The sequence below is a fragment of the Triticum aestivum genome, chromosome 5D, assembly GCF_018294505.1.
Source record: "Triticum aestivum cultivar Chinese Spring chromosome 5D, IWGSC CS RefSeq v2.1, whole genome shotgun sequence".
Classification (NCBI taxonomy): Eukaryota; Viridiplantae; Streptophyta; class Magnoliopsida; order Poales; family Poaceae; genus Triticum; species Triticum aestivum.
The window spans coordinates 242,433,963-242,458,689 of NC_057808.1; the positions used below are offsets into that span (position 1 = coordinate 242,433,963).

General features: G+C 47.1%; 1 protein-coding gene and 1 non-coding gene across 3 annotated transcripts; both read right to left on the reverse strand.

Moving 5' to 3' along the window:
- Positions 1-12,927: 12,927 nt before the first annotated feature.
- LOC123120428 (uncharacterized) lies at positions 12,928-17,826 on the reverse strand. 2 transcript variants are annotated; one of them, XM_044540421.1, is made up of 6 exons: positions 17,303-17,826; positions 16,116-16,205; positions 14,714-15,016; positions 14,494-14,631; positions 14,111-14,344; positions 12,928-13,480 (listed from the first exon to the last, which is right to left on the reverse strand). In XM_044540421.1, the coding sequence occupies exons 1-6, from the start codon at positions 17,714-17,716 to the stop codon at positions 13,112-13,114; spliced, it is 1,548 nt and encodes a 515-aa protein (XP_044396356.1). In that variant the 5' UTR covers positions 17,717-17,826; the 3' UTR covers positions 12,928-13,111. The 2 variants fall into 2 exon arrangements, with proteins under 2 accessions (XP_044396356.1, XP_044396357.1); XM_044540422.1 differs by lacking the exon at positions 16,116-16,205.
- A 6,023-nt stretch (positions 17,827-23,849) lies between these two features.
- On the reverse strand, positions 23,850-23,922 carry TRNAA-UGC (transfer RNA alanine (anticodon UGC)). Its single transcript has one exon. It is a non-coding gene; the product is annotated as a tRNA-Ala (tRNA).
- Between the last annotated feature and the right edge of the window lie 805 nt (positions 23,923-24,727).

Genomic DNA, 24,727 nt, shown 5'->3' on the forward strand with positions numbered 1-24,727 from the left:
GTGGAGGAGAATGAGTTTGAGACCTTTATGGGTAAACTCAAGGGTAAATCCAAGAAGCACTTCGTTGCTCTCTTGGAACAACTTGGTGAAGCCAATGACATGATCGAGGCTCACGAAGATACCATCTCTAAGATGGAGGGGCATAGTAGTGACTATGCCGATGAGATTTCGGATCTTTCCAATGCTCTTGAGGAAGAGCGTGGTCTTCGTTTGGCTCTTGAGGAGTCACACAACGATGATCATGCTAAGTTAAAGAAAGATCTTGATCATGCTATTGTTGTTTCTCGTGTGCTAAACTCCGAGAAGGCCAAGCTTGGGGTTGATCTTGCTAGACTCAAAGAGGAGTTTGACATTCTCGACAAGGCTCACAAAGTCTTGAAGGGTGCTCATGCTAGCCTCAAGGAGTCTCATGATCAACTTCAAGTAAAGCTAACCAAGCAGAAAGCCACATTTCCTCATATGGTGTTAATTGATAATGCAAATGCTACTAACCCATGTTGTGAGCATGTGCATCTTGTTGAGGAGAATTCTAAGTTAAAGGAGCAGCTTGAGAAGGGTCTTGTGTCTTGCATACAAGGCAAGAAGAACCTCAACGACCTTTTGAGCAATCAAAAGGAAGTTGTGGACAAGGAAGGGATTGGGTACGCACCCAAGTCCAAGATCAAGAAGAAGAATGACAAGGCTAAACGACCTCCCCCTCTCAAGCAAACCTTTCTGAAGGAGGGAGAGGGTGCTACTAAGGAGAAGAAGAAGAACACCATGAAGGGTGGTGATGCCAAGATGGGCAACACTTCCCTTCTCAACAAAGCCGGTGACTTTAACCCTTCTTATGTGTTATGTCGTGCTAGTGATGGACATGTTTATGCCAAATTTGTTGGTTCTCCTTATGAGTACATTGAATGGTCTATTTGGGTTCCGAAGACCCTTGTTACTAACATCAAAGGACCCATTACAAAATGGGTACCTAAAACCAAGCATTGATCTCTTGTAGGTGTTTGCTTCCGGTGGGGGATCATGGTTGCTCGATAGTGGAGCTACAAATCATATGACCGGGAGCAAGGACTTCTTGGTGGATGTGCACAAGATTCCATCTATGCCCACCAATGTCGAGTGGGGTGATGCCTCGTCTTCTAAGGTATTGGGACTCGGCAAGGTTGTCATTTCTCATGATCTCACGATCGAGAAGGTAATGCTTGTTGAGTCCCTTGCATACAATTTACTTTCCGTTCGTCAACTTGCAATCATGGGTTTTGCCACTTTCTTTGATATTGATACCGTGGCCCTCTTGTGGAGCAAGACTCTTAAAGTAGCCTTTCTTGGGCATGTCGAGAACGGTCTATATGTGATTAACTTTTCGGAGCGACCCACTAAGATCGCGACATGCCTAATGGCTAAAGTTGATGTGGGATGGCTTTGGCATCGCCGTTTAGCCCATGTCAATATGAGATCTTTGCAAAGTCTTCTCAAGGGGGACCATGTCCGTGGACTAACAAATGTTAGTTTTGCCAAAGACCGTGCTTGCAGTGCTTGTATCGAAGGAAAGCTACATGAGATGGCCCACCCTCCCACGACTATCATCTACTCGAAGAGGCCTTTTGAGCTCCTTCATTTGGATCTCTTTGGGCCTCCATCCTTTGATAGTCTTGGGTGTAGAAAGTATTGCTTGGTGATTGTGGATGACTATTCAAGATACACATGGGTATATTTCTTCAATAGGAAGAGCGAGACCCAACAAACCGTCATTGACTTTGCGAATGAAGCCCAACGTCAACACAATGCAAAGATCTTGACTATAAGAAGTGACAACGGCACCGAGTTCAAGAACTACACCTTGGATGAGTTTCTTAGTGATGAGGGGATCAAGCATCAATATTCCGCACCATACACCCCTCAACAAAATGGTGTAGCGGAGAGGAAGAACCGGACATTGATGGATGCGGCAAGGACCATGATGGCGGAGTTCAAGTCTCCATACAACTTTTGGGCCGAAGCCATCAACACCGCGTGTCATGCATCCAATCGGCTCTACCTCCGCAAGGGATTGAACAAGACTCCTTATGAGATACTCACTGGTAACAAGTCCAACCTCAAGTACTTTCGGGTGTTCGGGTGTAAGTGTTTCATTCTCAAGAAAGGTGTTCGTTTGTCTAAATTTGAGGCTAGAGCTTATGAGGGCATATTTGTTGGTTATGCTACCAACTCTCATGCTTACCGTGTCCTCAATAAGTCAACGGGACTTATTGAGGAGACAAGTAACGTGGAGTTTGATGAGAATAACGGCTCCCAAGTGGAGCAAAGTAGCACTTGTGATGTAGGTGATGAAATTCCTCCTCAAGCCATAAGAAGAATGGGAGTTGGGTTTATCCTACCCATTGAGGAACCCCTTGTGGTCAAAGGAGAAGGACAATGCTCCACTCAAGTGGAGCCATCACCAACCCAAGGCCCACACGCTTCCGAAGAACAAAGTGGAGGCCCTCAACCTCATGAACATGACCAAGGGCAAGATCAACCTCAAAACGGTGTTGAGTCACCATGTGATGCCCAAGGTCAAGTTCTCTCCTCCGAGCAAGTTCAAGATCAAGAGCAAGCTCAAGATCAAGAACAAGCTCAAGACGGCGCTCAAGATGATCAAGTGACCGCTCCTCAACTCACCTCCGAGGAGGAATTGGAGCGTCGTGCCGCCAAGATTGCTTCCAAGCTCTCTACCAAGGGTCATCTTATGAAGAATGTGCTTGGAAGCATTCAAAAGGGGGTAAGCACTCATAGACAATTGGCAAACTATTGTGAACATCACGCGTTTGTCTCTTGTGTTGAACCCCAAAAGGTCTATGAGGCGCTCGAAGATCCGGATTGGCTCAATGCCATGCATGAAGAGCTCAACAACTTCGAGTATAACAAGGAGTGGAGATTGGTGCCAAGGCCAATGGAAAACCACAGTGTCATTGGAACCAAGTGGATATTCAAGAACAAGCAAGATGCTCATGGGACCATTGTTCGCAACAAGGCAAGGTTGGTGGCACAAGGCTACTCCCAAGTCGAGGGTATCGACTACGGTGAAACCTTTGCTCCCGTTGCTCGCCTTGAATCCTTTCGTTTGTTGATTGCTTATGCTTCTCATCACAACTTTAAGTTGCAACAAATGGATGTGAAAAGTGCTTTCCTTAATGATCCTATTAATGAGTTGGTATATGTTAAGCAACCCCCCGGGTTCGAGGATCCCTACTTTCCCGATCATGTGTATCAACTCGATAAGGCACTCTACGGCCTTAAACAAGCCCCACGTGCGTGGTATGACCACCTTACCGAGTTGTTACAAGACCGTGGTTTTGAAGTTGGGCTAATCGACCCCACTCCTTTTACTAAGAAGGTCAAAGGGGAGTTGTTTGTGTGCCAACTATATGTTGATGATATTATCTTTGGTTCCCCTAAAAAAGCTTTCAATGAGGAATTTGCCGCTCTCATGACCTCAAAGTTCAAGATGTCATCCATGGGAGAGTTGAAGTTCTTTCTCGGGTTCGAAGTGAAGCAAAGAAGAGAAGGAACCTTCATCAACCAAGCCAAATACACTCAAGACATGCTCAAGATATTTAAGCTAAGTGATGTCAAGCCGGCTTCCACTCCAATTCCCACCAAGTGCCAACTTGACATTGATCCCAACAGTAAAGCGGTGGATCAAAAGGTATATCGCTCCATGATTGGATCCTTGCTTTACCTTTGTGCATCTAGACCGGATATCATGTTGAGTGTGGGAATTTGTGCATGATTTCAAGCCGCACCTAAGGAAAGCCACTTTGTGGCGGTCAAGCGAATCTTTCGATATTTGGCTCATACCCCAAACTTTGGCTTATGGTACCCAAGAGGAGCAAATTTCAAGCTTGTAGGGTATTCGGATTCCGATTGGGCGGGAGACAAAGTGGATAGGAAGTCCACTTCCGGAGGTTTCCAATTTCTTGGTTGCTCTTTGGTGAGTTGGTCTTCCAAGAAGCAAAGTTGTGTGTCTCTCTCGTCCACCGAAGCAGAGTATGTGGCCGCCGGTAGTTGTTGTGCACAACTTCTTTGGATGAGGCAAACTTTAAAGGATTACGGTGTCACTTGTGACAAAGTGCCTCTTTGGTGTGACAATGAAAGTGCCATCAAGATTTCTCTCAACCCGGTGCAACACTTCAAGACGAAGCATATTGAGATTCGATATCACTTCATCCGGGGTCACATTAGGCGAGGGGAGATCGAGCTCAACTACGTCAACACTCATGATAACCTTGCAGATATTTTCACGAAGCCATTGGATGAAGCAAGATTTCGTGAGTTAAGGCATGAGCTAAATATCATTGATTCGAGCAATGTTGCTTGAACCCTTGCTCACCCCACCATAGTCACCTTGTTGTCTTGTGTAGATGTAGGCATGGACATAGGGGGAGTGTTGTTCTCTCAATGAACTCTCCCTCCCCCCATTATGCATAAATTGATCAACTCTTCCACATTAGCCATTTTTTATGGTACTTGTGCTTCAAAGACGAGTTTTGGTCATGGGCCCAAGGATAATTCTTCGCGGTGCCATACCAATTGACTCAAACATAGGTGGCTGCGGCCACCGCCATTTCCTTGGAAAGGTTGTGTCTCGTTTGCTTGAAGTTTCTTGCGAAGACCATTTCTCTTGTGTTTGAAACGTGCATCTTCTTGAGCTCACGGTACTACCGCGGCCTGCCACGGTACTACCGCTTGTGGAGCGCACGGTACTACCGCACCCAGCGCGGCAGTAATTTTTTTACTGACGCCTGGGGGAGCGGTACTACCGCTTCGGTGCGGCACTTCCGCCCGAGCGGTACTACCGCGATGAGGCGCGGTACTACCGCGATGACGAGTGCGCGTGGGGTTAAGACCCGGGCAGGGGGAGTTCCAACTCCCCCATACCCATTAGTCTGTCTCTCTCCCTGCCGCCTCTCTCTCTCTCCTGCTCAAGAATGGCGCCGGAGATCCTCGCCGGATCTCCGTCTCCGGCCACTCTCCTCGGATTTCGACAGGTGGGATCGTTCCCCACCACCTCCTCTTGCCATGGAACAAGGTTTCTCCCCAAATCCCGCTCTCTCTTGTTTGTTCTTTTGCCTCTAGGTTTTTGGGGAGATGCATGTGTTCTTGAGATTTTAGGCCAAATCTATGCAAGAGTAGGATGTAGGAGAGTAGTGTTGCGTAGAAATTATACTTGATATGTTTTCCCGTGGTAGATTTGATCAACCGTAGTACCGCCGCGTTTTTGCGGTTGTTCTCAGATTCAAAGTTCGGATCTGACGCCATGCGGTACTACCGCATGTGCTGTGGTACTAAGGTCCTACTACCGCTCCGAGCCCCGGTACTACCGTGTCTTCACGCGGTACTACCGCGATTAGGAGCAGTACTAAAATTTTAGTACCGCGCGCTCTCGCAGTACTACCATTGTTGTCCAATCTTCTTCTTGGCAATTACCACGTATGCTTCCTACATGTTTCCCTTGTTTTGCTGAGGTCTTTGCATTGATTCTTCTCGCTTGTCGTGTGTGTTTTGTGCTTTGTGTCTTAGGTGGTGGCTCCGGTGCTCCTGCTCGCCGTTCCAATCCCAGTCGTGACACTAGCTCCAAGCGTCTGTGCAATCAAGATGAAGCTCCAGAGGGCTCCAGTGCCCCCAAGCGCAATGTCAAGTCCTCTGCTAGCAAGTACAAGGAACCCGCAAAGGGCATGGATGAGATACCACTTTCCGAGTTTATCCCTCGAAGGCAGATCAACCCATACGTGAATGCCCGTGCTATCTTCAGAGGAAATGACATGTTTTGGACCAAGCAGCAGACTCTCATCTATCTGGATGTGATCAAGGCCAAGCAAAACACCTATGTGGATGTCAAGTGGATTCACATGAATCACATGAGGCAGGACAAGCACCGTGCTTACTTTGGAGAGGCTCTGGACTTGGTGGAGCAGTTTGGTATTGAACATGTGATCTCCTTCCACCTGGACTATGACCCTGAGCTTATTTGCCAGTTCTTTGCCTCAGTTCACTTTCACCCTGGGGAGGAGCGAAGGATGACCTGGATGACCAATGGTCGTCAGTTGACTGCTACCTGGAAGGATTTCATGGATCTGCTCCACGTTCCTGATGAGGGGCTCAACACGCCCGTTGGTGTTCGCCCTCATGCCAACCCTGAGTCCGCCAGCAAGAACAGGCTCCAGAAGTATTATGTTGAGAAGGTGCTTCCCAGTGGCAATTCGACGTGGGTGCTGAACCCGTTTCTGGACATCATGTATCGCATCTTCCGCAACTCTCTCTTTCCTCGCATTGGTGACAAGGACAAGGTGCATGCCTATCTGGTGGATATGATGCTCCTGTGCGAGGAGGCGCGTGTGTCTTAGTCTCAACCACTTGATGTCTCACATATCATGTGGTGTGAGCTTCGGTTCGTAGTGTTCAACCGCAAGGTACCCATCTATGGACCGTACTTGTTTCTGTTGATCTCCAAGTCTTGGGAGAAGTTGTTCCCTGGTGATGAGTTCCTTGCTCCAGACTGGATTCGGCATGAGTCCATCAGCCTCCGTGTCAAGCCCAAGTGGGCCAACACTACTACTCGTGCTGAGGCGACGGCTGCTAAGAGGGCTGTTGATGGGGAGGAGGCGGAGGCGGAGGCTGCTGATGAGGACCGTTCTGCTGGGTATGCCCATCGCTCCTCTGAGCCATCGTGGGCCAAGAAGCTGAAGGACAAGATGAAGACTCTGTTCTGCATGCAGGCAAAGGGGCAGTACAAGACTCACGTTGCCTCCAAGGAGAATCGCCGCCGCGACAAGAAGATTATGAGGGTCTTTGGAGAGGAAGTCTCTGGCGGTTCTAAGGAGGTTATCACTCCAGAGGCTGAGTGGATGGCTAAGCAAGGCTACAGGTGGACTGGTTCTGAGGAGGACATCGAGGAGACCGTCCCCGCTGCCGAGTCTGACGAGGAGCGTTGGAGTGATTACTCTGCTTGAGCCACCCCGTGTGTGTAGGTGACCTCTCTGCCTTTTTGGCGTCTCGATGCCAAAGGGGGAGAGAGTGTAGGATTTGCGAGTCGTTTTATCGTGTGTAGGATTTGCGAGTCATTTTATCGTGTCGTTTCGTTTGCGTTTGTGTTGTTGAACCTCGTTTGCTTTGGTTTGGGTTGCGCTTGTGAGACTTTTCCTTCATATGGTGTAAGACATATGCACTCTATCTTATCTTTGTGAGCTTATGATATATTGTGCTACTTATGTTATGCTCTTGTTTGCTATGTTGCTTAGTGTTAGCCTTACTATTGCAACATATGCATTGTCTATAAAATATAGGGGGAGTGTTGATCCTAGTATGTGTGCCGTGCAGTCCAAAGCACCTATCTAGATTGCACACATCTAGCTAGGGGGAGCCCGTCTATATTTTAGAGAGGAGGGGTTTGCGTATGCTCTATATTATTTCCCGTTGTGCAAATCCTGTATTGTCATCAATCCACCAAAAAGGGGGAGATTGTAAGGGCATATTTATCCCTAAGGTGTTTTGGTGATTGATGACAATGTTTTTGCGGACTAATCATGTGCATTGAGTTTCTCAGACGTTTCATCGCTAGGCACAAGATGGTTTGGTGCCCCTCGAAGACTAATGAAGACCGCGGTTTTCTACATTTCTTTTCTGTGGACTTGAGTCGTAGGAAAGCCGTACTATTAAGAGGGGGTCCGCTTCGTAAAGGTTCGGGTGGAATCATCACGTGGACGTTTTCTTCCTCTGCACCACCTTTCCCCTTGTGTTTTGGAGCATCCTCCGTTTTCCTCTTTTCTATGCAAAGAGTAGGATTCCTAAGTGTGGCTGTTCTGGGGCTTGCGGTAGTACTGCTCTACGGAGCGGTAGTACCGCAGGCCACTGCGGTAGTACCGCAAGCCCTTGCGGTAGTACCATAGGTGCCCGCGGTAGTACCGCTCCTACGAAGTTGTACTACCGTGGCCTCAGACCAGACTCAGCTGCTCGTGCGGCTGTAGGGGCGGACATAATTTTTTACGTCCGCGCCCTACGCGGTAGTACCGCCCCATGTGCGCGGTAGTACCGTGAGTCCTGGTCTCGCACAGCTACACGAGTGGAAGTAGGGGCGTATTAGTTCCGCTCCCTGTGCGGTAGTACCGCATCCCATGTGCGGTAGTACCGTGTCGGATTTTTGCATCGATTGTTTTCCAGCGGAAGTTGGCACGGATGTATTTTTATTCATCCGCGCCCTTCCCAGGCTAGGCCAATCCTACCTTGCGGTAGTACCGCAAGGGGGAGCGGTAGTACCGCGCCTGCGGCAGTACCGCCCTCAGCCTCTGGGCTTCAGGCCTGCCCTAGTTCCTGTCGTAGCAGCGGTAGTACCGCAGTCGGTCGCGGTAGTACCGTGATGCCTCGCGGTAGTACCGCTTGTCAGGGGCGGTAGTACCGCAAGTCGCGGGCTGGTTAAGTGGATAACGGTTGGATTTGGTTCTCCACTATATAAGGGGTGTCTTCTTCCTCTAGTTGATCACCTCTTTCAACCCTAAGCTCCATTGTTGCTCCAAGCTCCATTTTCGCCCGATCTCCCTCCCTAGCCAATCAAACTTGTTGATTTGCTTGGGAGTGGTCGAGAAGGCCCCGATCTACACTTCCACCAAGAGAAATTTGATTCCCCCCACTAATCCCTTGCGGATCTTGTTACTCTTGGGTGTTTGAGCACCCTAGACGGTTGAGGTCACCATGGAGCCATAGTCCATTGTGGTGAAGCTTCGTGGTGTCGTTGGGAGCCTCCAATTAAGTTGTGGAGATTGCCCCAACCTTGTTTGTAAAGGTTCGGTCACCGCCTCCAAGGGCACCAATAGTGGAATCACGGCATCTCGCATTGTGTGAGTGCGTGAGGAGAATACGGTGGCCCTAGTGGCTTCTTGGGGAGCATTGTGCCTCCACACCGCTCCAACGGAGACGTACTTCCCCTCAAAGGGAAGGAACTTCGGTAACACATCCTCGTCTTCACCGGCTCCACTCTTGGTTATCTCGTGCCTTTACTTGTGCAAGCTTATTTGTGTTATATCCCTTGCTTGCTTGTGTGCTTATTGTTGTTGCATCATATAGGTTGCTCACCTAGTTGCATATCTAGACAACCTACTTTGATGCAAAGTTTAAATTGGTAAAGAAAAGCTAAAAATTGTTAGTTGCCTATTCACCCCCCCTAGTCAACTATATCGATCCTTTCAAAGAGGAAGTTCACCCCCGGTGCATCCTCCACGCGCGCGCGTCCTCCTCCACCACTACCGGCGCCTGCACATTCCGGTGCACCAAGCACAATGGCACTGGATGTACAGGCAGCCGTTGGCGTACCTGGATGTCACGCTATCGCTTGACTAGCATTTGGATCCGCAGCGGATCCCGGTGTTGGCTGTGCCGAGGAGGTGCGCAAGCGGCGGGACCTCCTCACGCCGGAGCAACGTCGGATGCCGGCGTACGCTTCAAACTCTCACAGCTGGGAAATGTGGTTTGCCCTCGAGCACGAGGAGCAACGCCGCCTCGACATCCAGGAGCACCACATCAACCCTTCCCCGCCCCCCATCACCAAGCCGGAGGAGGAGGAGGCTGCGTACCAGGCTGCGTTGGCGGCGTCCGTGCAAACCTCTGTCAAGGAGGAGCGGCGCAAGGCGGAGGCGGACTACCAGGCGAGGCTGGCGGAGGCCCTCGCCCTCTCTGCGGCCGGTGATTGTGTGGTCCCGCCGTCATCGCCGCGCGAGTGCCCCCCTCCCCCAAATCTAGCTCAGCGCGACACCGGCGCAGGGGGCGGTGTACCTCGAGCATTGGAGGCAGCGCGAGCTGGCGGAGGAGCACGCCGACGGCGAGCGGCTCATGCACAGGGAGCGCTAGGAGGAGGAGGGGCGCCGCCAGAAGGAGGAGGAGGAGCGTCGTGCACGCGCCGGAGCAGCCTAGCAGGCGGTGCAGCCGGCACAGCAGTGCGACGTGGCTCGGGCCTGGGAGGTGGCATTCCCATGGGCTGGCCCGGCGCCGCAGCTGGTCGACCTCACCTGCGTTCCTTCGGATGACGAGGACGTCTAGGACACCGTGTGTAGTCCCGCGAACTTTTTCATTTTATGTTTAATTAAATTTTAATGTAATTGTAGACTTTGGCCGGCAGATGACTGGTTTTAATGCTTTATTTATGTTAAAATTGAAACTTCGATTGTCTTTTTAAGTCGGCGTTCAAAAAATATGGGCCAGGCCAGTGTTGGGTGTATGCGCCGACCAAAATGAAAAATCGGACACTGACATTCGCACGGTCGACCCAAACGGACAAAGCGCACGTCCGTTTAGATCGGCTCGTTAGAGTTGCTCTTATCTTGTTGCGTGCTGGATGGGTTGTTTCTTCTGTGGGCTACATGGAAGAAATGGAAGCGGCAAATGAAGGATAATGTTAACCTCTTCCGTTTTTTTCATTAGTGAGTGACTTGAGGTTAAAGGGGTTTGCAATTGGGTTTGATCTTTTTTTTCTATTTTGATTTTCTTCTTCTTTATTTTTTTTTCAAATTCAAGAACTATTTTCACCTTCGTCTTTTTTTCCTTTAAATGTCACGCAAATCTTAATTGCGAGTTGTTTTGTCATGCGTGTCCCGTGTCGCGACGTTCATCTGGCCATTTCTGTTTTGTTCATTCTCACTATGCTTGCTTTGTGGCATGGTGGAGATTTTGTAGAGTTCACCCTCGACTCGTAAATGGGCTCGTGGTTGTCCCACTTGCAAGTCCATCCTCGACTCGCAAGCGGATATGTGTTTTGTGTTTTCATCGTAGTTGTAAATCCACGTTTGACTCGCAACTGGGCTTGTGTTTTGTCTTTCATCCCAGTTGCAAGCCCGCCTTGGCTTGCAATTGGGCATGTGCTTTGTCTTTCATCCTGTTGCAAGTTCACCGTTGACTCGCAACTGGGATCAACTAGGACTGTAGTTTGTTTCATCTCAGTTGCAAGTTGACCTTGACTCGCAACTGGGCTTGTAGTTTCGTAGTTGTCCCAGTTGCAAGTCCACCTTCAACTCGCAACTGGGATCATAGTTCTCCTAATTGCAAATCCACCTTCGACTCGCGACTAGGCATGAGTTTTTCTCTCATCCCAGTTGCAAGTCCACCATTGACTCGCAGCTGGGACCATAGTTTGTTTCATCGTATTTGAAAGTCGACACTTGACTCGCAACTCGGCTAATTGTTTTGTAGCTGTGTTAATTGCAAGTCCATCCTCGAATTGCAACTGGGACCATAGTTTGTTGTTGTCCCAGTTGCAAGTCCACCATCGACTCACCACTGGGCTCATAGTTTGTTGTTGTCCCAGTTGCAAGTCCACCCTCGACTCGCAACTGGGATGTATTTTTTTTCATCACTCTCAACTCGCAACTCGTATCATAGTTTTATATAGTTATCTTAGACTCTCAGTTACAAGTCCACCCTCAACTTGCAACTAGGCTCATAGTTTGCTTTTTATCCCAGTCACCATTGACACGCAACTGGCCCGTGTTTTTATCTTTCATCCTAGTTGCAAGCCTTCCTTGACTCGCAACTGGACCGTAATTTGTTTTATCCCAGTTGCAAGTTGACCCTTCACTCGCGACTAGTCTCATAGTTTGTAGTTGTCTAAATTGTAAGTCCATCCTCTTAACTCGCAACTCAGCTCGTAGTTCTTCCAATTGCAAGCCCACCCTTTGTCTCGCAACTAGTCGTGTGCTTGTTTTTCAACACGCAGCTTGCCTCGACCCCTATCAAGTTCCATGTCTAACCCCAAGATGTAAACCCACCCGACCCAGTTGCATGTCCAAGCCAAACACGCAACTCATGTCTGTCATAGTTGCATGCCCACTCTTGGCACGCAACTCATTCCCAACCCAGTAACCCTATATATACTCTTTTTTTGCAAATACACGTCCATTGTTGTAATATACACTGTATATTTTTCTGTATGCATGAGGAACATTTTTTTACACACATTAAACATTTAAAAAAATACATGACGAATAGTTTCAAATATAGGCCCGAGCTTTTTTTTAGAATACATGGTAAACATTTTTCAAACCTATTGATCATTTTTCTAAATGGAATGAAACTTTCCTTTAGAAAAATATATGCGAACAGTTGTTCTACATTGCATAAATTTTCTTTCTAGAAAATGTCATGATTTTTTTAAATGTGTGAAGTTTCTTTTTAAAAATTGTCAAAAACATTTTCTTTGAATGTTATGATTTTTTCCATTATGTAATACATTTTTGTAAACATCAGAAACATTTTTTTGAAATGGATGAACATTTTTAAAGGGAGCAAACCAATTTTTTATTGAAAATTTATTATTAAAATAATAATAGAATAAATTTGTTCATGTTTTAAAAAATGTTGGAATTATCAAAAGTGCCCACACTTTAAAAACTGTTCGGGGATTTTCAAAAGTTGTCTATGTTTTCAAAATTTGTTTGAGAAGAAGTTGATCGGAATACCAAATTTTGTTCTTATTTTTCAGAAAAAAACAGAATTATAACGTTTTATTCACATTTGAAATAAACTTTTTTGAAATTTTAAAATTGTTTGTGTTTTCAAAAATATTCAACATTTAAGAAAAATATCACAATGTGTAAAAAAGGTTGCAAAAATCTTCAAGTGTGCCTTGTAATCTGGACCCGCGATGTTCTTGAACGTTTCCTGTTTCCCAAACGGCAATAGCATTTATCGGTCCTGAGTTCAATTTCTATTCAACGCACTGCATCGCTTACATTTTTTTTTTCACGCTCCAGTCGGGAAAGCAGCAAATAAGAGAAGAACGACGCGGTGGGCTGATGTCGCGCTCCAGTTGGGATAAACAAAAATAAGACAACGCGGGCTGAACAACCGCTGACTTTTGCTGATGTCACAACTTAGATATGAGATAATATCTCACATCTAGATGCTATATAGTCAGACCCAAAATAGATTATAATCACATGAGATAAAACTAGAATTAGAAAAATACAGCTCTGTGTCGCTGCGGAGGCGCAATCAACAAAAGCATCTTTTTTTCAAACAAAAAAGTTGCCATATTGATTGGATATAATTACATCATGATAATTACATTACTTCTTTTACCATCAGACACTATTTGCTCTCAGAATGTTCTGATATTACAAAGAACAAGGCCCCCATATTCTATCCGGTTCTTAAAGGCCACCATGTCTGTTAGTCTGTTCTCGCTCACTTTCTGGACAGCATAGTCATCGGCACAATAATTTGACGTCTCTTTGCTGATTACTCTGCTGAAACTCCTTAGATATTGACGAATATCACAATTGTCGACAGCTTTCACTGGCTCATGTGTGAAAGAGAAACAAGAACTTTTGCTTCGTGGTGTGTCAAAATCATCACTAGAATTGTTTCTAGTTCCCAAACCAGGGGACTTGGCATGACTAAAGATAACACTGTCAGACACATCAGATCCAGTGATGCTCATTGAGCACTGGGTTTGGTTGTCAGGTTCCTGGGAGGAGAAAAAAAGGATTTGTTAATGTGTGGTTGAGATTATTCAAACCATCTGCATAAATCTCGGTCTGCTAAAATGCCTTGTGAGAAAGTTTAACATTGGTATTATCATATGAATCCATAAAGATTCAAAGTTGAAATGTAGACAATCCTATGAATAAGAACACCGCTGCAAATGGATGACAAACACAGAGAATGATGAACCTATCAGATTCTAATATATGAAAATAAAGCATACTGTAGTTGAGTTTTCAAGATCACCACAGTTGAGGTACACTTGGTTCTCATGGAGCCTCTAAGCTATAAAAATGAGCAGATTCACATAGTCCGCTTCTACAGTTTTATTTCAAACGCATCTTCAGAATTTACTTTTTCTCTCTCTATTTCTCAGCATTTTCAGGAATGGTTAATAGATATTCTGCACCAACACCCCAGAAGCAGATGATCAGAGCTCTTAGCATATTGCCATTTGTAGACCATGTAACACAGGAATAAATTCTATAACAATAACCAGGCTGTACTTGACAGTCTTAATAAAGTGTACTACCACTGGTCGTTGTAAGAAAAGAAACTTGATGGCCAAACTTGAAAAATCAAGACTCCAAGTGTGGTATATTGATTCACTGACCTCATTATAATTCTGTCGATCAGTTGGAAAGTGGGATTCTAAAGAGCTTGATCCCCCTTTGAGGAGAAATCTACTGTTGCTCTTTCGTGGGACAGTTCCACCTGAATTCTGATGAGGTTCCTCGAGTGAGGAGAAATCAGTGCTATCTAATGTTGAAATTGAAACACACTCCTCGAAGTAACTGATTGCCTCTTCAGCCAAATGCCTTGACACTCTCAATCGCTCTATACTACTCTGGAACCACAATACAGAGATAAAGGTCAGTTAAAACTTAAAAGGGGTAAAATAAACAGCCCAAAATTATACATTATCAGCACAAACCAAGAACTAGACAGCACTAGTAGATGTAGTCATATAAAATGGAGGACTAGCAAGTGAATTACCTTTCTCCTTGGTCGCCTTTTATGCGTTTCGGACAAACTTGGAACAGTTACTATGCCCTTTAGCATTCTACTCAGTTCTTGTTCGCGCTGCTCTTCAACAGCCAAATCTGCCCGCAGCTTTCGAGCACGCTCATGTGACTACAGACAAGTAACAAAATGTTTATATTTATCGACAGCATAGAACTGAAGACCTAGCACAATACGCATAATATTTCCAGACCTGTTTCAGTTTTGATGTGTACTCAGTGATGTCAGGAGCCAGCTCAACAGAATCTGGATCAAACTCAAGAGGGATTTCTATTCCCTCCCATTGCAGCTTGGTCGCATTGTGCCTTTCGACTGAAACCAGCTGAGTAGCATCTGGATCAAACTCAAGAGGAATTTCCAAAACATCTCTCCGTTTGAATTCTGTTGCATAATCACTTATATCCGAGACAAACTCAGCAGAATCCGGATCGAACTCAGGAGGAATTTCCAGAACTTGTTCCACTGGGACAGTTGAATGGCTCCTTTGTGAGATGGCCTATTGATGAAACAGTAACAATAGCACAGTGAACAACTTAGAAGAAGAATATCAAACAGTCTCAAATTACGCATTTGGTCAATAAATATCTGAATGTGAACTCCATGTTATGTTCTTCTTACTTTCATAGTTTCATACTACGAACCCCTACTGAGACTTAGTTCTCTTTAAAGAGTAAGCAAGCCCCGTTTGTTCAGCTTTGATTGGATTTGAATCACCTATGGATTCGCTTCACTGGCAAAACAGATTATGCAGCCTGTTTGTTTAACCTTTGATTGGATTCGAATCACATGTGAATTCGCTTCACTGGCAAAGCTGCCACTGAAGTACACTTTGAGGTGCTTCAGGCAATTGCACTGAAAATGGCCCGAACCTAGATTCAGCTTCACCGGCAAAGCTGATTCGAAATAGCTGTTTGTTTCAGATTCCAGATCCAGCTTCACTGGCAAAGATGAATCTGGTCCCAGATCCAGCTTCACTGGCAAACGAAACAGTTGTTTGTTTCAGATTCCAAATTCAGCTTTACTGGCAAAGCTAAATCTGGCCCCTGAAGCTCAAACAAACAGGGCAGCAATGCCTTTATCCACAAAATGCATGATCCAGTTTGATCATATTCTATTTCTATCTAATCTCTCCGATAGGCCAGATAATGTGCTAACTTTCCGTATAAAAGACTGCAATTCTTTGATTCTCTGACGCCGGTGACGGGTGCTCGGCACCTAGCACTGGTACTCTTTTTTCCCGAAAAGGAGGTTAAACCCCCGGGTTCTGCATCATTGTGATGCACACAACAATCCTTACTACTAATTAATCAGAGTACAAAACAAAGGCAACCACGGCCGAACCATTACAAGATATTTTTTTTAAACGAACCATTACAATGGACTAAACACCTACAACTAAGTCGACTTCTTCCGCAGCAACGCTTTCATTAAGCAATAAGCGCCCCGGTACTCAGGTACAGTGACACGGTATGGTTACTAATACTAACCAGTGTGGATCAGCCAATGTGTGAGTGAAGTTTGGTACCAAGGCACTATTGAAGATGTCATGTACAAAAACAGTTCAATCTAAGGTCCAGAGTAGAAGGGCAACTCACATTGACAGATACGTATGACGAACTTGGAACTGAATTACGACTCCTCCAAGACTGCATTTTGCTTGATAAATCCACGGTTTCTACATCTGTCTGTTAAATTTAACAAGAACAGAATCCTTCATTAGTAACATGAATCGCCAAGCTAACACGGCATAAACATTCCTAGACTCATCTCGACAGATAATACAGCAATCTGACAAAGAGCCACTCGATTCATTTTTATTTTTATTTTTTGCGGGGAACTAGCAGTCCAGCACCACCCGAGGGCCTGGTAGACAGAAGTAGAAAGTACTGCTGTCAAAGCTACCACCGGGAGCGGGTGAACTCCCTATATCGGAATTGGTAATTGTTGCAGCTTGGTATGTGTGGTGGCAAAGACGCCAAATGTGAACGGAGAAATGATACAAACCCCGGGCAGAACTGCACTTGCTATCAAGGCGCTAGCTACAAACTATATTAGAGCTTCATCTCCTAAAGGTTCTGACCGAAAAAATAATTAGTTGTGGAAAAGGCCTAGCAGGGGTTCTATTAAAGTTAATGTGGACACAACCTTTTTCCAACGATCTCTTGATGGTGCTATAGGGGCTATTGCACATGATGACCGTGGCCAGTTTATAGCAGCTGCAACATGGGTGTTACCACATGTGAGTACTGAGTAGTGCTGATTCAGCGGAGATTTTGGCCATCAAGCATGGTCTTTATTTGGCAACGAGGATTGGATGCAACATTGCTCATATTGAGTCTGACTCTAGCTTTGCGGTGGAGTCCATGCAAAAACAGGATGATTACCATGGTGAGGAGGTTGCAACGATCGTAGAATGCAATCAGTTGATTTGTGACTATGCAAAAGTCTCGTTTTCTCATTGTTTTCGGGAAGCAAACTCGGTAGCTGATTGCTTGGCTGGCCACTCTTATAGCACTAGATCATCTAATTTTTGGAAAATTTCTATCCCTGATTTTATTTCTCAACTCTTGTAAACGACATGGCTATAATTTGAGAAATAAAAGTCTGTCAAAAAAAAGTACTACAGTACTAGTAGTACTTAACCTTATCTGTTCTTTTCCAATTATATCTTTTTGCATATTTATAGAGCAGCCAGAAAAGGTGCGGAATTTTCCAAACGAAAGTAAAGCTGTAATCTTTATCGGAGATGAAAATTCCCAGCTCAAAGCAGAAAGTCACCAACCACGGAGCCACGGCACGGCCGTGCCTCACCGACCACCGACCGCGCCCGCGAAGCCCTGCCTCCACCACCGCCATCAGTGCCTGCCGACGACGGCGCCGAGGTGGCAGCGCGCCGACGCTGCGGCGGCGCGACGGACACCGACCGCGCCCTCCCTGAGCCGCGACCCCTGCTCTCCTTCCTCCCTCTGTCCCCCGAGTCCTCCGGCGGCGGAGGTGGAGAGGAGGGCCTCCCCCCGCGGTCGAAGAGCGGGTTGGTGCGGGTGGTGCCGGCGTAATCCCCGAGGAGGCGGTCGCGGCGGGGCGCAGGGGTGACGCTGCGGGAGCGGCGGGGGCAGTGGGGCGGTGGCTGAACGGGGCGGTCGGCTGAGCCGTGGAGGTTGCGGCGGGTGGAGGATTTGAACGCCGACGACGCCATCCGCGGCGCCTGGCCTGGCCTGGCTTGGGTTGGCTTGGCTTGCTGCTGGATTTTGGTTTTGGTGCGGAGGAGTCGAAGCTGGGAGGGAAACGACCGTGCGAGGGAGGAAAGGCGGAAAACGCTGAAGTTTTCGCCTCGTGGGGTGTGCGTGGTGAGCGGGTTTAGCTTAGCTGGCAATCACTAGTTTACTTTTACTCTCTGCGACTTAAAATGCTAGATCAACTCTAAAAATTACATCCTACTCCGTCGGTCCAAAATAAGTGTCTCAACTTTATACTTGCAAGTGTCTCTCTTTTCAAAGGATCAAATATTATTAGATGATTTCACCGTAAATACAAAGCGTGTCAAACATAAAAAAAATACATCGAGATTTCGAGACCATCAATCAAACGATCACCACTGTCACCAAAATGAGCCATCGACGCGCGTTGTCGCCGCTGCCCTACCGAAGCCAGCTTGACCTTGTCAATCACAATCGATAAATCTTCATGCACGTGCCCCTAAGAACCAGTGCCCTGGAGCCGCAGTCTTCGTCGTGAACCCTTGCATGGATCTGGAGCAACTGACACTAAATCTCGCCACATGACGAAAACCCTAACATCACCGCCCCAAGGAGACAGCAGGAATGTCGGAACCCTGTCGACTACGTCCAGACGAACAAACACGAGGAGGATCAGACCCCAAAGACAAACTCAAGAAAGAAGCGTGTGTTGCATGCGCACGCTGTAGAATAGGGATTAAACTTGACCAATCTAGTTACTACATTGGGCATGATTCCATCAGAATCGCAACAAAAAACCTCAACAGTAATGGATTTAAACTTTTTCTCGAATATGCATGAGTGTGCATATCATATATTTAAAAAGGGGGAGGGTCAAGAGCTATTCAAATCCACCACCCGCCGCAACATCCACCTAGCTAAACCACTGAAGAAGAATTCTAGATCACCTTGTAGTAGCCCAGCTGCTCTCCAATTCCTCCCTTCTCGATCAATATTCCTAGAGCCATTTGGAGCGACGGACTAGCTCCATCGAAGACCATGTCGTTTATGTGCTGCCAAAGCGCCCATACTCCAAGCATGATGATCACCCTTAGCTCTCGTAATGAACTTAAAGCTAAGGGGCAAATGTTACAGTGTTTCCACCACGTGTGAGCATTTTGACCTAGGTGTTCGTGCATTTCATTCAGATAAGTATATCCCGATAGCCATGCTTATATTGCATGTAATGCATAATGAAGTAAAGTATATGTTGGAACTTGGAACACCTTGTGAAGATAAGTCCAGTTGACCCAATAGAACGCCTTCAAGATATCAATTTGAGTAAGATGTTTGGCATGGTTGCGCAATGAAGATCTTCTGTCAGGTTCTGCACACACACGAAGTTGTTGTGGATGCATCTCTTTTGCATGAATACACTATAGCACATGAAGGCTAATGTGGGAAGGATGGGACAGAAGGTTGGCAATTAGCTTGGAGAAAATCTTAGAGATGTTGTCGATCAAGCTAATCAGGCGATAGTCTCCAACTTAGGAGGCGTCCACCTTCGCAGGGAGAAGGATGACATTGGCCATGTTAATGAGGTTAGGGCAATCCATCCCGGGGTAGGCAAATTGCGGGATTGTAGCTACAACATCCGCCTTGATGGTGTCCTAACATAATTTAAAGAAGCTCCCATGAATCTGTCAAGGCCAGACGACTTGACCAAAGGCAAGGAGAATACTGCCTCATTAACCTCATTCTAGGTGAATGGGGTGTCGAGGTCTGACATGCCATGATGGTTGGTGTCGAGGTTCTCTTGGTGCAAAACTTTTTGTCGTTGCATGTTCTTGGCAAACATGGGCAGCCCGACACGAGGACCCGGAAACTGAATCTCGACAGTCAGGCCGAACTAGGGTTACTGTTTTGGCCCAAATCAAAAGCCTGGAAAGACTCGAAATACCTTTAAAATATGGTTCTAGTAGGAGGCTTATAATACCATATTTACATACCATGTAACTGATTAAAAATATTTTATGTAATACAAAAAGGACATTCTTTAATTGTTTTGGGCCGAGTTGTTCAAGCTCAGGCTTGGTTTTTTGGGGTCGAGCTTTTTAAAGCCCAACCCAAAAAATGTCCGGCCCAAGAAATACCCAGCTATGGTTCAGACAAAAGATGCAATAGTTTGGCTTAAAAAAATATGTTTTGAAACAAGCATGAAAAAATAAACATTGTTATGTGAACACACACTTTTAAAAAAAATCAAATTCACGTTCATAAGCACATGCCTCATTAAAATCATAAGGATCATAGCACATGCCACGTACACATTGACCCGACAAAAGTGAAAAGATCGCACAATGCTAGCCTCTGCATAAAAGAACACCGGCCAAGGAAGAAAATTACATTTAAGATCGAACCTCTGAGCTTGACACCAATGTCCGCCTGCCTCTTGCGCCATCGCATGAGCCATCAAAGAAAAAAAATGATAGATCAGCTTTCCACCCGAGCTCAACGCGGCTCCGTCGCTGATATGCATCTTTGAGGGCCTTCAAGATGGCTCGCCAAAGGCAAAACTATTACCGTTGAATGAATCAGACCAGGCAACACCCCGAACACGCCATCGATCTCCAGATCTGGCACCCCCACAAGACTAAGATGTCGGAGGAGGAAACCCACCTGTAGACCACGAACCCAGCACACGACCCACCATCTTCCAGATGTGACCGATGCAGAATACAATCTCCATCTACTCCTGGACTACCTCCCAAGCTCCGCGCCGACACTAGAGCAAACACCGTCACAACGACGGAACCCGAGGACACAGGTCCACCATGAGGATGTCATCGCTGCCACGTCATCCTTATTTGAACAGACTGATTTCCAAATCCATCTCCAACCATAGAGCCAATCGCCTCATTGGGGAAGGATCTGAAAAATCTTTATTCAGCGCCGCCATCATTGCCGCCGAAGTAAGACGATGAACAGCCTAAAAACCTAGTCTATGAAGACTTAAAAAGATTCACACGTGTGGATCCGGCGACCCCCTCACCACCAACAACCGAAGTCGTCAGCAGAGGGGAGTCGCCGGAGAACGGCGACGGAAGAAGACGCCCTGGCGGCTGATACGAGATCGCCTCTTTTCTCTTTCTTGTGTTCGTTTGCTGGGTCATTATCCAATGCGCACGGTTGATTAGCTCAGGTGTAAGTGCAGCTTCGTTGCATAGAGAGAGGGGAGATTATCCGGGGATACCAACTCCAAAATGCTCTCATGATACCATTTAAAAAAATGCTTCATAAATTTCTAAAAAACAATGTACGTTCATGAGGGATGTGGCTGCAACCGCTAAGAATTTCACGTCCAAATTCGTTTTTTTCAAAAAAGAGGATTATCCTTGGCCCGTGCATCAAGCAACGCACATAGCCATCTTCATTGCATTATTCAACAACATCTTACAAAATAAATATATAGATCAATCCAAAACCACCTTTTAGGTGACAATTATCGTCCTACCTACAAGATTGATGAAGTGCGCTGACTCGCGGCACACACGCAAAGAAATCCAGTGGCCTCATCAAGCCGCCCGCCGGCTAGCGGGGAGGAAGAACCGGTCTAGCAGATCCTCAGCGTGCACTGCATGCACACGCTGTAGAATCCGTCGTTGCCTTCTTCCGCAGTCCCATTTTCAGTAGCAATTGATCTTGCTAGATCCTTCTGTCATCGACGCCACCACGACATCGGGCAACGTCAGCCTCCTGCGTGCTCATCAAACGATATCCAACATCGAGACCGAACGAAGCTTTCGTTGGCAAATTCGTGTCCATCCTTGGGTGGACCACCGGATCGGTCTCCTTCGTCATCCAGCACGCCCATGGTGACGTCTGCCGCCAGAAAACCACACGACTGGAGACGCACTACGGCCCGAAACCGTTGCCCCGCCTGGGTGAGCTATCGACGGCTGAGGGGGCCTCACCATTGCGCCGCTGACGCCGGACGATGTACATGTTCAGGACACCCATGTGGACCTCCACCGCAACCACATCCTGGAGCCGCGGTGGAGGAAGGCCCCCCGCCACCATCATCCCCCGTCTGGGCTTTGCCCCGCTGAGCTCCTGCAGCGGCGAGGAGAGAGTCGATGGCAGCTTGAAGCCCTAGATCGGATCGGGAGGGAGGGGATAGGAAGGGAGGAGATCGGGAGGGAGGGGGTCTAGGAGAGAGGCAGAGAAGAGAGGCTGCTATGCTTTTCTCAAAAAATAATAATAAGACACTATTCATGCGAGAGGTCCAAATTCGAAATGCATATTAAGAAACAGAAGGACAAATTCAAATGTGAATAATGGCATTTTGACTTTTGTCTTTATGTGACAGTGTTTATGTTGGATTTATCTTTTTTTCCCTCAATGCATATTTTGAATTGTGATTTGAAATTTTTAGGGTTTGTGCACCCATGTGATTTGATAATCCACAATTATTTTTAGAATTTTTAAAAATATTTGAAATTGAAAAAAAAAACACCTAAGGGTTGGTATGACCTCATATTCTGCATAGAGAGAGCCCTAGATTGCGTGGAAATGATGATAATCCTAGTCATGGAAGTACTTGACGAGTGCATATGGTCTCGCCATGGAAAAAGAGTTCGAGCTCGAGGTCGGGTGATCCAGTCATTCCAAGACCCCCGGTCGGGCTTGTGTAAAAAAAAGAATTCCCAGGTCGTGCTGATGGAAAGACAAAAATCATAGTACAGATTTCCTATTCATGGAGCGACTGTAAAAAAAAAGGAATTCCCAGGTCGTGGGACGATAATTGTCACCTAAAAGGTGGTTTTAGATTGATTTATGTATTTATTTTGTAAGATGTTGTTGAATAATGCAATGAAGATGGCTATGTGCGCTCACTCGCGGCACATACGCAAAGAAATCCAGTGGCCTCATCAAGCCGCCCGCAGGAAGAACCGGTCTAGCAGATCCTCAGCGTGCACTGCATGCACACGCTGTAGAATCCGTCGTCGCCTTCTTCCGCAGTCCCATTTTCAGTAGCAATTGATCTTGCTAGATCCTTCTATCATCGACGCCACCACAACGTCGGGCAACATCAGCCTCCTGCGTGCTCATCAAACGATATCCAGCGTCGAGACCGAACGAAGCTTTCGTTGGCAAATTCGTGTCCATCCTTGGGTGGACCACCGGATCGGTCTCCTTCGTCATCCAGCACGCCCATGGGTGACGTCTGCCGCCAGAAAACCGCACGACCGGAGATGCACTACGGCCCGAAACCGTTGCCCCGCCTGGGTGAGCTATCGACGGCTGAGGGGGCCTCACCATTGCGCCGCCGACGCCACACGATGCACATGTTCATGACACCCATGTGGACCTCCACCGCAACCACATCCTGGAGCCGCGGTGGAGGAAGGCCCCCCGCCACCATCATCCCCCGTCTGGGCTTTGCCCCGCTGAGCTCCTGCAGCGGCGAGGAGAGAGTCGATGGCAGCTTGAAGCCCTAGATCGGATCGGGAGGGAGGGGATAGGAAAGGAGGAGATCGGGAGGGAGGGGGTCTAGGAGAGAGGCAGAGGAGAGAGGCTGCTATGTTTTTCTCAAAAAATAATAATAAGACACTATTCATGCGAGAGGTCCAAATTCGAAATGTATATTAAGAAACAAAAGGACAAATTCAATTGTGAATAATGGCATTTTGACTTTTGTCTTTATGTGACAGTGTTTATGTTGGATTTATCTTTTTTTCCCTCAATGCATATTTCGAATTGTGATTTGAAATTTTTAGGGTTTGTACACCCATGTGATTTGATAATCCACAATTATTTTTAGAATTTTTAAAAATATTTGAAATTGAAAAAAAACACCTAAGGGTTGGTATGACCTCATATTCTGCATAGAGAGAGCCCTAGATTGCGTGGAAATGATGATAATCCTAGTCATGGAAGTACTTGACGAGTGCATATGGTCTCGCCATGGAAAAAGAGTTCGAGCTCGAGGTCGGGTGATCCAGTCATTCCAAGACCCTCGGTCAGCTTGTGTAAAAAAAAAAGAATTCCCAGGTCGTGCTGATGGAAAGACAAAAAATCATAGTACAGATTTCCTATTCATGGAGCGACTGTAAAAAAAAAAAGAATTCCCAGGTCATGCTACTGTGTAGGTGGAGATGCGGGGGATCGAACCCCGTGCCTCTCACATGCAAAGCGAGCGCTCTACCATTTAAGCTACATCCCCTGTGTGAATATTTTCCGTGACTTACTTTCTCGTTCGAATTATTAGCGCGTAAGTTGAACCATCATTATCTACAAACTGATGGGAATTCTTCTTTGTCCTCGCTCGTTTCCGTGCAAGATAACCTCACGCGCTCCATCATAATCTAACGACCAATCTCTTTTCTCCCTTCTTCTTACCCATGAGCAGACGACGATCCGGATGTTTTTCAAAGACGTTGGGTATGACCTACACATCTCGGTTGAGAGTGGGACTGCCACTGATCCCCTCAGCCCGGATGTTGGCGATGACGCCAACCCTGAGCGGGGACCTGGCGGGGGGATTGATCCTCAGGGCTCCCCATGCCGCCCCCGCAGCCGCTCCCCCCGCTCTGAGCCCTCCGACGACGACTCCACAGATCCTGGGGATGATCCCCCCAGCTGGCTCCTCCCACCCCCCTCTACTCACTGTTCGGGACTTGGCTCCTTCGACGCCGATCTCGACACTGAGTCTGAGGACATCGAGGCTATTGCGGCCATGCTCGACGAGGCGGCCGCCCTCCCGCCTGGCGCCACCCTCCCCCCCACCCTTCCTCCCCGCGGCGTTGTCCATGTCTGATGAGGAGGGGAGTGGTGATAGCCTGGGTAGCATGGAGGTCCGCCCCCCATCCTCCCAGCGGCTTGTGTCTCCGGTGGCAGCCCGGGAGGCCTCCCCGGTGCCAGTTCTCCTAGAGCTCGGCCCCGTGGCTGCTTCCTCTCCCGCGTTGTCCAGACCTCCGTCGTCTCGCGGCCGTCACCGCTCGGCCTCTACTCCGGCCTCTTCGGCCCGG

Bases quoted from the DNA above. Each gene is read 5' to 3' on its own strand.
- LOC123120428 (XM_044540421.1), bottom strand. From the start codon at position 17,716: ATGGCGTCGTCGGCGTTCAAATCCTCCACCCGCCGCAACCTCCACGGC. The intron at 15,017-16,115 runs GTGAGTTGCCCT...TTTCATCAATAG, and splicing joins CGTCATACGTATCTGTCAAT to GCCATCTCACAAAGGAGCCA. The intron at 14,345-14,493 runs GTAATTCACTTG...TTGTGGTTCCAG, and splicing joins AAAGGCGACCAAGGAGAAAG to AGTAGTATAGAGCGATTGAG.